Source organism: Cebus imitator, unplaced genomic scaffold (assembly GCF_001604975.1).
Source record: "Cebus imitator isolate Cc_AM_T3 unplaced genomic scaffold, Cebus_imitator-1.0 Scaffold46, whole genome shotgun sequence".
NCBI classification, from domain to species: Eukaryota; Metazoa; Chordata; class Mammalia; order Primates; family Cebidae; genus Cebus; species Cebus imitator.
Window position 1 is genome coordinate 937,931 of NW_016107361.1, and position 13,930 is coordinate 951,860.

At 36.9% G+C, this 13,930-nt stretch overlaps 1 protein-coding gene across 15 annotated transcripts in view; it reads right to left on the bottom strand.

The window, feature by feature from the left end:
* The window catches only part of APC (APC regulator of WNT signaling pathway), a 153,420-nt gene that overhangs the window by 14,795 nt on the left and 124,695 nt on the right, over positions 1 to 13,930 (bottom strand). For 5 of the 15 annotated variants that reach the window (XM_017527188.2, XM_017527190.2, XM_017527191.2 and 2 more), the window contains 6 exons: positions 13,451 to 13,829; positions 10,846 to 10,941; positions 9,477 to 9,530; positions 5,688 to 5,827; positions 4,929 to 5,006; positions 3,953 to 4,069 (listed from right to left, as the gene is read on the bottom strand). In XM_017527188.2, the coding sequence (XP_017382677.2) occupies positions 3,953 to 4,069; positions 4,929 to 5,006; positions 5,688 to 5,827; positions 9,477 to 9,530; positions 10,846 to 10,941; positions 13,451 to 13,829 (864 nt within the window). The remainder of the gene's footprint in view (positions 1 to 3,952; positions 4,070 to 4,928; positions 5,007 to 5,687; positions 5,828 to 9,476; positions 9,531 to 10,845; positions 10,942 to 13,450; positions 13,830 to 13,930) is intronic. The other 10 variants (XM_017527201.2, XM_017527195.2, XM_017527189.2 and 7 more) reach the window with 3 other exon arrangements.

Below are 13,930 nucleotides of genomic sequence, written 5' to 3' on the forward strand. Positions count from 1 at the left end.
AAAAAAAAAAAAAGTAGATTTAAAAAATTCTATAAACCACACATAGATATGGAAGATACCTTAGAAGTATTAATGACAAGAGCAAGAGCAAGCTGCAGTGTAGTGTAGTATATACAATATTCTGTTTATATAAAAAGCATTATATATATGTGGTTGATTCAAAATTAACAATGTAACTTATAAAAAGAATGAAGGGTACCAGAAAAGCTGAAATTTCTGAAAATTCCCAAAAATAACAAATTAAAAAAACCCAGAACTCCCTAACATACGATTATATAAGTAAACTGTCAAATTGTAATTGCCAAACACTCTGATATACAATTGAAAGTATTTGGTCAAAGCTTGCCATGTGCTGGGTGTGGTGGCTCACGCCTTCAGGCCCAGCACTTTGGGAGGCTGAGATGGGTGAATCGCTGAAGCCCAGGAGTTCAAAACCAGCCTGGGCAACATGGCAATACCCAATCTCTGCAAAAAATACAAAAATTAGTCAGGCATGGTGGTGTGCACCTATAGGTCCAGTTATTTGAGAGGCTGAGGTAGGAGCATAGCTTGAACCTAGGAGGTCAAGGCTGTGTGGCAGAGTGAGACCCTGTCTCAAGCAAAAGCAAAAACAAAAACAAAACAAAAAACCAAATCCAAAACTTGCCATGATGGTGATGTCAATCTGTCTTCTTACTATGTACCAATCAGGAAACGAACATTAATTAGAAATCAACTCTGTGCCTATAGCAATGAGAGGCACTCCAAAGGATACAAACACAGCAAACTGATACCTGTGATTGAAGGTGCTAGCAATTTGCTTTTGGGGAAAAAAGATACATGAACCGAAGTGCTCCAAACAAAAAGTTATTACAGCCTGAATTTGGTCAAATAAATAAAATACTTCATAGAGAAGAACATCTCTTTAGGAGGATAAGAACTGTACATACAGAGAGAAGAGAAGCCAGTTGCTGCTGGCAGGGAAGTGGGAATCAGCACCAGAGCACCGATGAACCAGAAAGAAGATGCAAAGGAGATCATAATCCATGATGGGGAACAGTGTGAAATAAGCTCAGAGACAAAAGGCAGTCCTTGAAAGTCACAGCAAAGATTTTGGCTCTAACCCAATAAATAGCAAGCTACTTCATTCTCTACATCAAGAAAGTAAGTGAACAAAACAATCTAGAAGCAGGTTTAGACATAATTTGTCAGGTAAGTGGTAGGAAGCAGGTAGGAATTGCTTTTATGTGAGAAGTGCTTTTATCCTTCTCACACCTTGGTTGATGTGAGAAGGAAAGAGCTCAATTTTAATTACATTGTGACTGAGATAAAGGTGGGGCACTCCAAGTGTCCTGAGAACAGAAAAAAGAGCAAGAATTTAAACAACTGAGTTAAGCTGCAACTGGCCCAGAACTAACTTGGAGATAGAAAAATACAAAAGTTCCTCTTTGTGAGACTACATGTCAAGGGCCAGGGGTTTTGTTTCAAAAAATGTTTTTATAGTGCAAATTAGAAGACACAAAATAAATAATTAGAGGTTATTAATATAAGTAGTAAAAGCAAAAGTAACCACAAAGCATAAAATGCAGGTGAAGGTAAAATAGAAAAAAATAAATCTGCAAATCTAGATTCTGTGATCAAGGAGAAGGGTTGTGTCAGAAGCAAAATTAGGAGGAAGTAAAAGTTGGTATAGCCAGTTTAGAAACGAAGGAAGTGACTTGTTTAGGACTTTGGTTGTTACCGGAAAAGAGAAACACTAATAGAAGAAGCCACAGATAATTTTATTTTTGTTTTCAAAATAGTGGGCTTCTTCTAGAGAGGTGAAATATAAAAAAGAAGGATCCAGTAGAGAAGATGTAGAAGACAAGAGTAAGGGACCAAAGGCTTTAAGTGAACGGAGCTGAGTGCTGGTAAAGGGAAGGCTCTAGAGTAAGAGCTCTGAGTGAGTTAAAGTGATGTGGAACATGCAGGGGAGCTGGAAGGTAGTTCTGATTCTCTTGCTCATTAGCAGCTGAAGTTAAGAGGGAACTGATGTTGAATGAAAAAGAGAAAAAGCGAATGTTCATTACTGTTGCACTAAATGTAGAAAAAGAGGGAAAAAATAAATAAATTCCAATACTGCTAACCAGAATTAAATTAGACCCAAATCAGAACTGGATATTATAAATTTCTGACGGCTAGTTTTTCCGAGATTGACCATGCATTAAAAATTTTTAGATAAGTTTAGATCCTTGAGGGAGAATTAAATCATGAACCAGTTAACAGCAGTACAAATTCTCATAATGTGTACATACACATGAAATCTTTCTGAAAATATACAGGTTATTAGATTAGGAGTATTTAAGTATGTAAGCACTAATTTTTTTGAACTTTATTGAAATATAGTTGAAGTATAATAAACTGCATACATTTCAAGTTTACAATTTGATTATTTTTCATGCATGTATATACCCACAAAACCGCCAGTCCAATGAAGATAACAAACATTTATAACATCCCCAAAAGTTTCCTAGTACCCTCTCATAATTCTCCCCCTTCCCTTCCTCTCCCAACCCCAGGCCACCAATGATCTGTTTTCTGTCACTATACATTACCACATGTATCAATAGTTATTCTTTTTCATAGCCAAGTCATACTACTTTGTACAAATCTTCTACAATCTGCTTATCATTCACCTACTGACAGACACAGTTATTTCTAGTTTTTGGCTATCATAAATGAAATTATTGCGGATATTTGTGTGTAAGTCTATGTGACAGCGTAAGTTTTCGTTCCTCTTGGGTAAATCCTTAGGAGTGGAATGGACGGATCATATGGTAGGTGTATGTTTAACTTAAAAACACTGCCAAATGTTCTCCAAAGTGATCACACCATTTTACATTCCCACCAGCAGAATACATGATTTCTAGCTGCTCAACATCCTTGACGATGCATGGGTCAATCTTCTAAATTTTAACCAATACGGTATGTGTAATGGTATCTCATTGTAGTTTTAATTTGCATTCACTGATGATTAATGATATTAAGTATCTTTTCAAGGGCTTATTGGCCATATTCTTTTCTGAAATGTCTTCTATCCATTCAACAGTGTTACAGCTATTTTTATGCAGATGCTAAGTCTATCTGAATATTATCTTTATAACTAATAATTCAGCTGAGTACTTTTCCATCCAATAAATTTTGAAGGATTTCCCAGGAATAAAATAATATATTTTACCAAAATTGTATAACTAAACAAACAAAAAAACAAAATCTTTTGCCTTTTCTGAAGAGGAAAGTTTTGAAGAAGAAAATGTAGGCTGTGGGTGTAGGAAGACTAGTTGGGTCAAGGGAGGCCTAGACTAGCTAAGGCGACTTACTTGGTCCCTCTCAGATTTCAAGTTTACTTTATTTTTCTTTTTAAATTTGACCTAGTTTCTGAAGCAGATGGACTACCTGGAGGTACTTCCTTCTGTAAACAAGTTATTATTTGGTGATTCCTCACCCTTGGCTCTGATTACCTCTTGATAAGTTGACTATCAAAATTTGAGGGGATTGAGATTTGGAGAGCAAAAAAGTAATGCTTATGACAGTGGTTCTTAACTGGCAGTGACATTGTCCTCCCTCCCTCCCAGGGATATCTGACAATATCTGGAGACAATCTGATAATCACAACTCGGGAGAGGGTTTATTGGCAGACAGTTGGCAAAGGCCAGGGATGCTGCTAAACAATCTACAATGCACAAGTCAGCCCCAGCAAAACAAACAACTATCTGGTCAAAAACGTCTATTTTGCTGAGGTGAGAAATCCTGATATACATTAAATTCCCTTGTATAATCTTTTCTACCTTAGTACTTTAGGAGTTTGTAGTACTCTAAAACTATGGACTGGTGAGATAAACAGGTAAGAAATTAGGGAATCTCATGGCTAAAAGAAGGCAGCAAAAAAAGCCAAACATGATATTCATATAGTACTAAATGCTTTTGAAGGTACCTTTTTAACTTCCAAAGCACATTCCATCAATGCTTTCACACTTCCAACTTCCCGCAATGTCTTTTTACTATTTACATCTGCTCGCCAAGACAAATTCCTCAAAACACTTGCAATAACCTGCAAATTAATCAATTTTAGATTAATTTATACATAATATAATTCATACTACTTGCTTTTTTGTTTCTAATGCTAGAGGTAGGAATAGAAATCTATTAAGAAAGAAATTATGGCTAGGTGTGGTGGCTCACACCTGCAATCCCAACACTTTGGGACGATGAGGCAGGAGGATCTCCCGAGACCAGGAGTTCAAGACCTTCCTGGGTAACACAGTGAGACCCTGTCTCTACAAAAACTTTTAAAAAATTAGCTGGGGGTGGTGGCACGCACCTGCAGTAATCCTAGCTACTTGGGAGGCTGAGGCAGGAGGATCCTAGGAGCTTGAGGTTACCGTGAGCAATAATCACACTACTACATTCTAACCTGGGCAAGAGAGGGGGACCCTGTTTAAAAAAAAAAAAAAAAAATTATCCTAAATGCTGCTAGAGTGCCAAAAAGAATTCCTACAGTGTAACTACAATATAACTAGTTTTCTTTTTCTAGTGTTAATGGAACTATATTTTAAACATGAGATACTAAATACTGAGCGGCAATCTAAATCAGGATATTAGCTGGGTATGGTAGCACACGCCTATAATCCCAGTACTTTGGGATGCTGCTGAAGTGGGCAGATTGCTTGGCCCAGGAGTGGCAAAAGCCTGTCTCTACAAAAAACACAAAAATTCATTAGGCGTGCTGGTATACACCTGTAGGTTCAGCCTCAAGAGGATAAAGTAGAAGAATTGCTTGAACCCAGGAGGCAGAGGTTGCAGTGAGCTGAGATTGCACCCTCTAGCCTGGGCAACAGAATGAGACCTGAAATTCTTGATAAAGAGTTGCCTCAAAGAAAAAGAAAAAGAGTTGAAATTCTAAACAGTACCTGCTGTAAGTCTTCACTTTCAGATTTTAGTTGGGCCACAAGTGCTCTCATGCAGCCTTTCATAGAGCATAGCGTAGCCTGCAAATTAGATACAGAGCAGAGGATCATCAACAAGACAACTTGAAGCCAAGCTTTAATTTTGGCTACTAAATGTCAAATTCAGTTTTCATTATTTTGTTTTAATTGTAACAGATATTTCACCCATAAAAAATCTAGATTAAGATTACCTAAATAAGAGACAAATATTCCCCTAATTTTTTGCTATCTGTTCTTCCTTTGCCAAACTGGAGAAATAAAGTGAATAAATGGTAAGAAATGATAAGCAACAGGTTTTAGAGTAAAGACTCTTATTTGGATGGAATCAATGTGTGTTTAACACTTGCCTTGGTTATAAGAATGTTCAGATTTTTTTATCTCATTCCTAGGAAATGTTTTATCTTTTATTTTTTAATTCTACACAGTCAGACAAACTTCTCTAGTAATGGGTCACAGAAATGACCCCTACAATTATATTCTTATGAACAATGTTTTTAATACAATTACATAAATTCACTGCTGTGTTCCATCTGCAGATAAACTGTTTGCCTTTGTTTAGGCAGAAGACAACCCAATGAGTAAAGAAAAGCAGATGTGAAGCACAGGTTTTTATTAGTCGTTAAGTTTAATGAGGAGAGTGACAAAAACAAAATCAGTAAAATGTGTTTGTATGAAAGTAAATTAACTGAACTATCTTAAGAAATGTATGTTATAAAAATATACCTTGTTGGCTACATCTCCGAAAGTCAAGTTTGTCAAAGCCATTCCAGCATATCGTCTTAGTGTAATACTGTAGTGGTCATTAGTAAGCCCATACATTTCACAGTCCACTTGCAATAATTCTGCAATGGCCTGTAGTCCCCCTAATTTAAAAAGGGCAAGAGGAAAAAGACAATCATCTAAAATAAAACAAACTGGTACCAAGTTGGTAACTTAAATATTAGAAAAAAAATCTCAACAAATGAGAATATATGGTTTAAATTCGTCTTTGGAATTTTAAGCCACAAAAACTGTTATAAAGGACTTTTGTGTAATATATTTATAAAGTACAACTGATACCTATTCCATTTATGCAAGTTTCGCCACCCTCCAGCCCCTTATCTTACTGAGTGAAGTAATAATTATTTTCTATTTACTGCATATACACTACACCTTGCCAACAGTGAAGAGGGCTGTTTCCTAACACTAGTTCTTCCTGAACATAAGCTGAAAAAGGTAACTTCTTCTTATTACTAGGGCTTTATAAACACTCTTTATTGTCACACACTGTGGCCTAATTACTTTTTTTTTTTTTTTTGGCAAATAATTACCCTTAGGAATACTGATGCCTTTAAATGAAACTGTGCATGAAGAAAAACTTTTTTCTATGAAAAATGATTGTCTGTTCAATTTATTATTAAGTTACATAAAACTAATTTGTGTTTTAAAAAACATTTCTTACTTCTCTTTGGTAGTATCAAATACAACTATACTAAGATTTAGTATTTTCTTTCCCCTGATTCTCTCTACTGAAAATGCTCAATAATGCCCACAATGGCCAACACTAGGAAGAACAGGAGAAAACAAAGGGAAAGGAAAGGGAAAGACACAAAGGAAGCAGCTAAAAAAAAAGTGAAGCAAAAGTGAACAAAAGAGAAAAATGTATATGGAGGCTATTCAAAATATAATTCATCAAATACTAATCATCATGGGACTCAAAAAGAAAAAGATGAATATAAATAGGCATTTCTTAGACACTACAAGTCTAAATAGGTCATTAATTGGAAAGAGAGCCAGTGCATTAATATTTAAGTGATCTGGAAAGATCAATATACAGAAGAATCTGCAAGTTGTTTATAAAACAAAGTTCTGACTTGGCTCAATAATCCTAAGCCAAGGAATTTAACTGTAGGAAGATTTATGCAAATCTTTATGACTAGCAGGAATGATAGACACATTTGAATGTAGGTAAATGAGAATTAATTTGGTTAAAGAAAATCCAAATCATATTTAGGAAAATTTTCCTCCACTCACCTGCAACAGTGGCAAAATACCAAAGTCAGTGAACAAAAAGCAGTCACTGTCTTTATGGAGAGAGCACAGATTGGAGCAAAGACAGATGAACTATGCAGAAGCACAGGGTGACATAATAGGTGAACTTAACCTAGACCTGGGATTAAAGGATGAGTGTGTGTGTGTGTGTGTATTCTTTTTTGATAGAGACAGGGTATCATTGTGTTGCCCAAGCTGGTTGCAAACTTCTAGGTTCAAGTGATTCTCCTACCTTGGCCTACCAAAGTGCTGGGATTACAGGCATGAGCCACCAGGTCAGGCCAGATGAATGTATATCTTAACAAGGGTGGGGCAGGAAGAAGAAAGACGCATTCTAGGCAAAGGAAACAGCATGTGAAAGGCCCCTGGGCCTGAAATACACAGCAGCAAGGAGAGGGCCATAAAATGAGGCTATAAATATGGGTAGATGCCAGATCATATAAGACTTTATGTGCCACATTAAAGATTTTATGCAGAAAAAGGGATAATTAGATGCACATTCTAAACAGATTATTATGGTTTCAGTGAACAAAATGGACTGTGAGTGGAAATGGGAAGAGAAGTAAGATGGAGTATTTCAGAACAGGAGAGACGATGGTGGCTTGAACTAGAGATGAAGAGAAGAGCGATGACTTAAGATATTTTTAAGTAGAATTAAAGCAGTCACTTGCTATTTGCAGGAGATAAGGATGAAATCATGAATGATTTCCAAGATTTTGGTTTGAGCAACTGGGTTGGAATTTCTGAGAAAAGGAAACTGGGAAAAGATAGAGATTCAGGGATGAGGGAAGATTACGAATTCAGTTTGTGACAGTTGAGTTAGAAGTGTCTAAAATACCACCTAAAGGAAGATAAGATGTCACATAATCAGTTCAATAATGTGTCTAAAACTCAGAGTGAGAACTCAGACTGAGCTGTACATTTGAAAACAAAAACAAAAACTATAACTGAAGTGTAGAGAGAAAGGAAGAGAGCCTAGGGCAGAGCTTCAAGGAATTCTACCATGTTATACTTGGGTAAAAGAAAAGGATCCTGTAAAAGAACTTAGAATTTTAACCCATGAAATTGACATAAACGACCTTAAGACTGTGGCCTGGTATACTGATGAGATCCCTAAGCTATCGAGTATTTTAAAGCAGAGGATCAATACCAAAACAAATAAACTATGCCTTCCGTCTGTATAAAATCTTGTCTGATGTGACAATAATTGGGATACTTTCTTAGGAAAGATAAAATACACCTAAAGAAGTTGCCAAAAAGGCAATACATGATCAAAGAGTTGAGTACACTTGTATGGAAAAACTAAAAATCTTAGAACTTGATACTGAAAATAAACATTAAATAGGAATATGGTAGATATCCACAGATCCAGGAAAAACATGGCTAATAAAAAAATAACATTCAAAAAAGTTTAGACTATCAGATAAAAGAGGAAGTGCTTTTGGATTTCAGGCAAATGAAAAGATTTCAGAAATTTCTGAGGCATAGAATTCATAGGTTAAAACTATAAATGGATTCACTAAAACATGCAATTTCATGACTGGATTGATACAATTAAAACCTGGTTGCTCTAAGAAAAATCAGGATGTTTCACAGTAATGCAAAGATGAGGAACATGTCCTTCCACATTTTTCTTGGTGCCTGTTAGAAAACAGTGGTCTAAACAGACTACAGCATTGCCCAATAGTGTAATACTACCAATAACAGAGCACCAACAGACTCAGGTGACATTCAACAGAATCCTAATTTAGACTCTTATGAACAAAAGAAAGACTGACAATTTTAAAGCGTATATTATTTTTGTTTTATTTGATTTAGATAGTCACCGTTAGCATAAAATGCCTTGTTCTAAAATAAATATCAGAGGCTCAGCAAGAATATTCTATTGGTGTTTCACAGAATTTCCTGAACATAAGAATCAGCCAGGCCACTTGTCGCATTGATGCCTAGGCCCTTACTCTGGAGATTCGATTTGCTATGGGGTCAGATAATCCCCAGTTTGACAAGTGCCTCTGGGTGATGATTATGATCTAGATATTTTGTGAAACACTAATGCAAATAAATCGTGGGTTTCTTGAAAGCCAGGACCAGGTCTTAATCATTATAAAAATCTAGTGCCTAGCACAGTTTCTGGGACAGATTTGGAAATCAATAAACATACACCATGGAAATTATATTCTCAAACTTCTAATACTAATAAGTGCAAAGTTAAATGACCTATAGCTGTAAATCTTCATATATGTACAAATAACCACCCCAGCTGACAGAACTAAGGACTTCCTCATCTACTTGGGATTTCTTTTCTCCTTAACATTTACTGCCAAAACCTTGGGCAGTCTTGTACTATTTATTCCGCAATCCACAAACCCTAAGCCTCCTTTTGCCCCGTGCAAATCTGGAGGTGAGGAGTGAGAAGAAGGTAATCCCCTGTGGCTATATCCCCAGCAGTCACACCCCCAGAGGCCCCATCCTGCTCCTCACCTGAAAGCCCCTGCCCTAGCTCCTGTGATGAAATGCCCCGGGTAGCCTTCCTACCTGAAGAAGGAAGAGGAACAAATACTGAGTCTAGGTTTTATTTTGAAATCCAGATGATTAATGTCTTAGTCCTAGTCTACAGTCCATTGGAACACAGGGACATTTATAGAAGAACTTTTGTGGTATCTTAAAATTAAATGTTTTCCTATTTACTCATTTTTTAAAATCCCCTTCCTGTTATGATTAACATTTTAAAAAATTTAAAATGTTCACAAATGCTGAGATTGCACTTAGGAGGGGAGAATTCATAAGATTAACTGAGATTCCACAAGAGACCAGGGGGAGAAAAGAGAATCAGGTAGGCCAATTGCTAGGCCACTAGGAAGGAAAGCATGGCCAGAGGGCAGACCTGAAATCTTAAGGTACAGAGCCTCCCAAAGTGATGACTCTGAAGGAGACAATACTCATTTTTGGCTGTTCAGGTTCTCTGTGTAAGAGTCTCATGACTTTATCACTTTTAAGATAAATGACAAATGAAATGATGAGAGGGTATTAATACAAAGTGGGGGCTGGAACATAATGTAACATAAACAACACAAAAAGCAAGGGCACAGTTACACTAAAATGGGAACTAAATGCATGGTTCTTGCTTGTGGCATGACTAGAGAGATCCAGTTCACATGAGATGGTTCAGCATGATGTAATTTATAAATACCACATGTACAAAAAGAACCTAGAAATCAAAGAAAAATCGTTACATAAAAAATGAGTACATTGTTGGTTATATAAGGTTAAGTGTGTGATAATACATACCTAAAGGAGTAATCATTCCAAAATTAATGAAATGTTTCTGACTTAAAGCATAATGCTTTTCTCTATTAACCAATTTCAAAGATACCAGGCTGCTTATGAAGAAAGTCCCGTAAAGTGCTGATAACCATGAAAATAAATGAAAATCTTAATAATAATTCCTTCTGATGCTCATCAAAAATGACTGAGTTCAATCATAATACCGTAGCTCCACATTTTAAAATAATTCAAATTACCCTCCTCATCAGATGGCACAGAGTCTACTTTTGGCAAACGGGACAAAGAGTGACCCATTTTGTTACTTTTTTTCAATCTTTGGCTTTGATTTTGAAAAAGTTAGTTTATGACAGGGTAGCAGTTTCTGTGATTCAGGATCCTTTCTCCCCTGCAAACCAGGGTACAATTTTTTGCTACACAGAGGAAGCAGCTGATAACAGAAGTTGGTGGTCTTATATCCTAATTCATCAATGATTAAAAATCTTCATTTACTATACTGAATTTCCACCATGATTTAAAAATCCACCAGCAATTGTCTATGTGGCATTGAAAAACATTTTTGTCTTACCCAGTTCATTCATTGCATGTCTATGCTCTTCATCAAATGACAGTTTCATTAGAACACACACAGCAGGACAGATCTGATGTTCAACAGGAGCTGGCACTGAAAAATAAAATCAACATAAACCATGATGCTTTGTTATTTGAAAAGTAATGATGTTTATTGTATTTTAAAAATATGCAGGGATCACTAATATACCCCTAATCCACAGAATTTTAGTGGATCAACAAATATTTGCTGAAAGGACGAATAAATACGACAAATATGGAACAAAAAAATAGGAATAAAGGGCTTTGTTTCCATAAAAATGTTTACCACTCATCTGCCCTTGACTAAGACTCTTAGAAGAAGTCTTGTAGGTTTATGATATTACTCATGTAGCTGATAATTTAAAATTATGTTCAGTATACAAAAGAAGAAAAACATCTTGGTAAAAAATGGCTTAATTTTGCTTATAATGTCTTTCTTTTCTTTCCTTTTGTTTTTTAAATGGGGTCTTGCTCTGTTGCACAGGCCCAGGCTTGAGTGCAGTGATCATAGCTTCTACTGCAGCCTTGTATTCCTGGGTTCAAGTGCCCCTCCTGCCTCAGGCTCCAGAGCAGCTAGGACTACAGGCATACCCTACAACCACTAGCTAATTTTAAAAATTTTTTGTACAGGTAGGGTCTTGTTATGTTGCCTAGGGTAGTCTCAAACTCTTGGCCTCAAGTGCTGCTTCTGCTCGGGCCCCCCAAAGTGCTAGAAATATAGGTATGAGCCACTGGGCTTAGCCCAGTTTATAATTCTATTTAAACTACTGCCATGAGCGTGGGTTAAAAGCACATGGTGCTGGGTGCAGTGGTTCACACCTGTAAGCCCAGCACTTTGGGAGGCTGAGGTGGGCAGCAGGAGTTCCAGACCAGCCTGGGAAGCATGGCAAAATCTCATCTCTCCTAAAAAAAAAAATAATAATAATAATTAGTGAGTTGTGGTGGTGCGGGCTTGTAATCCCAGCTACCCTCAGGAGTGAGCCGTGATCACACCACTGCATTACAGCCCGGGCGCTTGTGAGACCGTGTCTCAATACAAACAAACAAACAAACAAACAAAAAGCCCATGGCTGTGTACAAATGTGGTCTCTAATACAAAAAGTTAGACAGATATACTAGACAATAAATAGAAATTTTTAAAAAGGGTGTCCAAGAAAATGTACCTCCACATTCAATACTATGCACAAGGTTTCAAAACTCATTTGACATAAAATAACTTTTTAAAAAAACTTCTCAAAAGAAATATTATTTTATTCTATTTAATTTTTTGAGAACAAATATCAAGTATACAAAAATGTGGGTCATTACATAATTGTGGACAGCCAAAGAAAACCATCCAGAAAGGCAATGTTCTCCCAGTAAAATCTTAATAGTTCTCCTCACCCCAGGACAAATAGATATAAAAGACAATACCTGCTTGTTTCTTCTTCTTTTTAAATTTTTAAAAATAGAGAGAGGGTCTCATTATGCTATCCAGCTGGTCTTGAACTCCTGGGCTTAAGCAATCCTCCTGTCTCAGCCTCCCAAAGTGCTGGGATTACATGCATGAACACCACACCTGGCCTTTCTTATTCTTGAACATTTTTAGATTTCAAATAAATTCACCTTCATACTTAAGCTTAAGAAAAATCTGCTACAACTTCATAAGTCATGTCTGTATCATCTCCTCTTCTACTCCTCACATCAATAGGCTGATACAGTAGAATCACCTACTTGTCGTGCACGTATGTGTGTGTGTGTGTGTGTGTCAGTTTTTACCAGGTGAAAGAAAGATCTTACCTTACATACTTACTGCTTTTGGTTCCTGGCTACAGGAATGAAATAAGTTACATCCTCACAGGTCCTAACTTCCATGCTGCTCCTGAGGAGTGAGGCCGGTTTCTACGGGTCCCTTCCTGAGTGAAGAGCTGGGTAGATCATCGCTCCCAGCAAGTGGGACCCATTGTCTACAGCTGGATGGTACACTAGGAAGAGCACTGAGCTGAGAGTCAGGAGGTATGGGTTCTGTTCCTGGTTCTACCACTTACTAGGTGTGAGGCCACAGTTAAGTCTTTTAGCTCTTGTAAGCCTCAGTTTCTTCATCCTTTAAGTGGAGATAATGCCTTCCCTTCCTATTTCACTAGGTTATTGTGAGGAGCAAATAACATAACAGATGTAATGCTGCTCTGTGTCCCCTGAATATAATGATATACAAATGTAAAAGATTACGGCTTGGACACTAATACCTGAAGGAACTTATGTAAAGTCACTTTCATCTATGAAATGAACTTCAGCTATGAAGTGAAAGACGGCAACATAATTGCTCAGATTCTTTCTAGCTCTACTAAGGCCCTACATGCTATGACTGCATAAATTTTTCTTGACTTGCTGTTCTTATAGTAGTGTACATAACATTTACCTTGGCTAAATTTTTCTAGGGAAATACAGACTTAAGCTTTTAAATATGACATTAGCATAAATGGCTGATATGAATTTCCTTCTTTTAGTCACAAAGACAACATACTAACTAAAAATATTTTCTATTTAAAAATTTCACATTTGCTTTCAAACATGCGCTATGATGTACACTATAGAGAACATACTTGGATTTTTGTCCTGGTCCATGCCTTGTTCATGGGCTTCCTGCCACTCCCAACAGGTTTCACAGTAAGCGCGTATCTGTTCCAAAAGATGAAGGACTCGGATTTCACGCCTGCCTCTCTTGTCATCAGGCTGTGAGTGAATGATGTTGTGGAGAGCTGCACTGGCCCTGGCCCGAGCCTCTTTACTGCCCCGGGAATTTCCCAACAATACAGAGTCTTTGTCATTGCCATGTAAAAGCTGGATGAGGAGAGGAAGACATCCAGACTGTCGCATGGATATACAGCTGTCTTGGGAGCTAGACATAGCTAGCAAAGTTCGCGACATATCATCCTTATCATGAGTACCAAGCATTGACAACAATGAATACACCATTTCCACCTGTGGGCCAAATGAGTTTAGAAACAAAATTATGACTTTAATATCCAAAAGCCAAAACCAATTAAGTGATGAATGGGATATTTACTATTAACTCAAAAAAA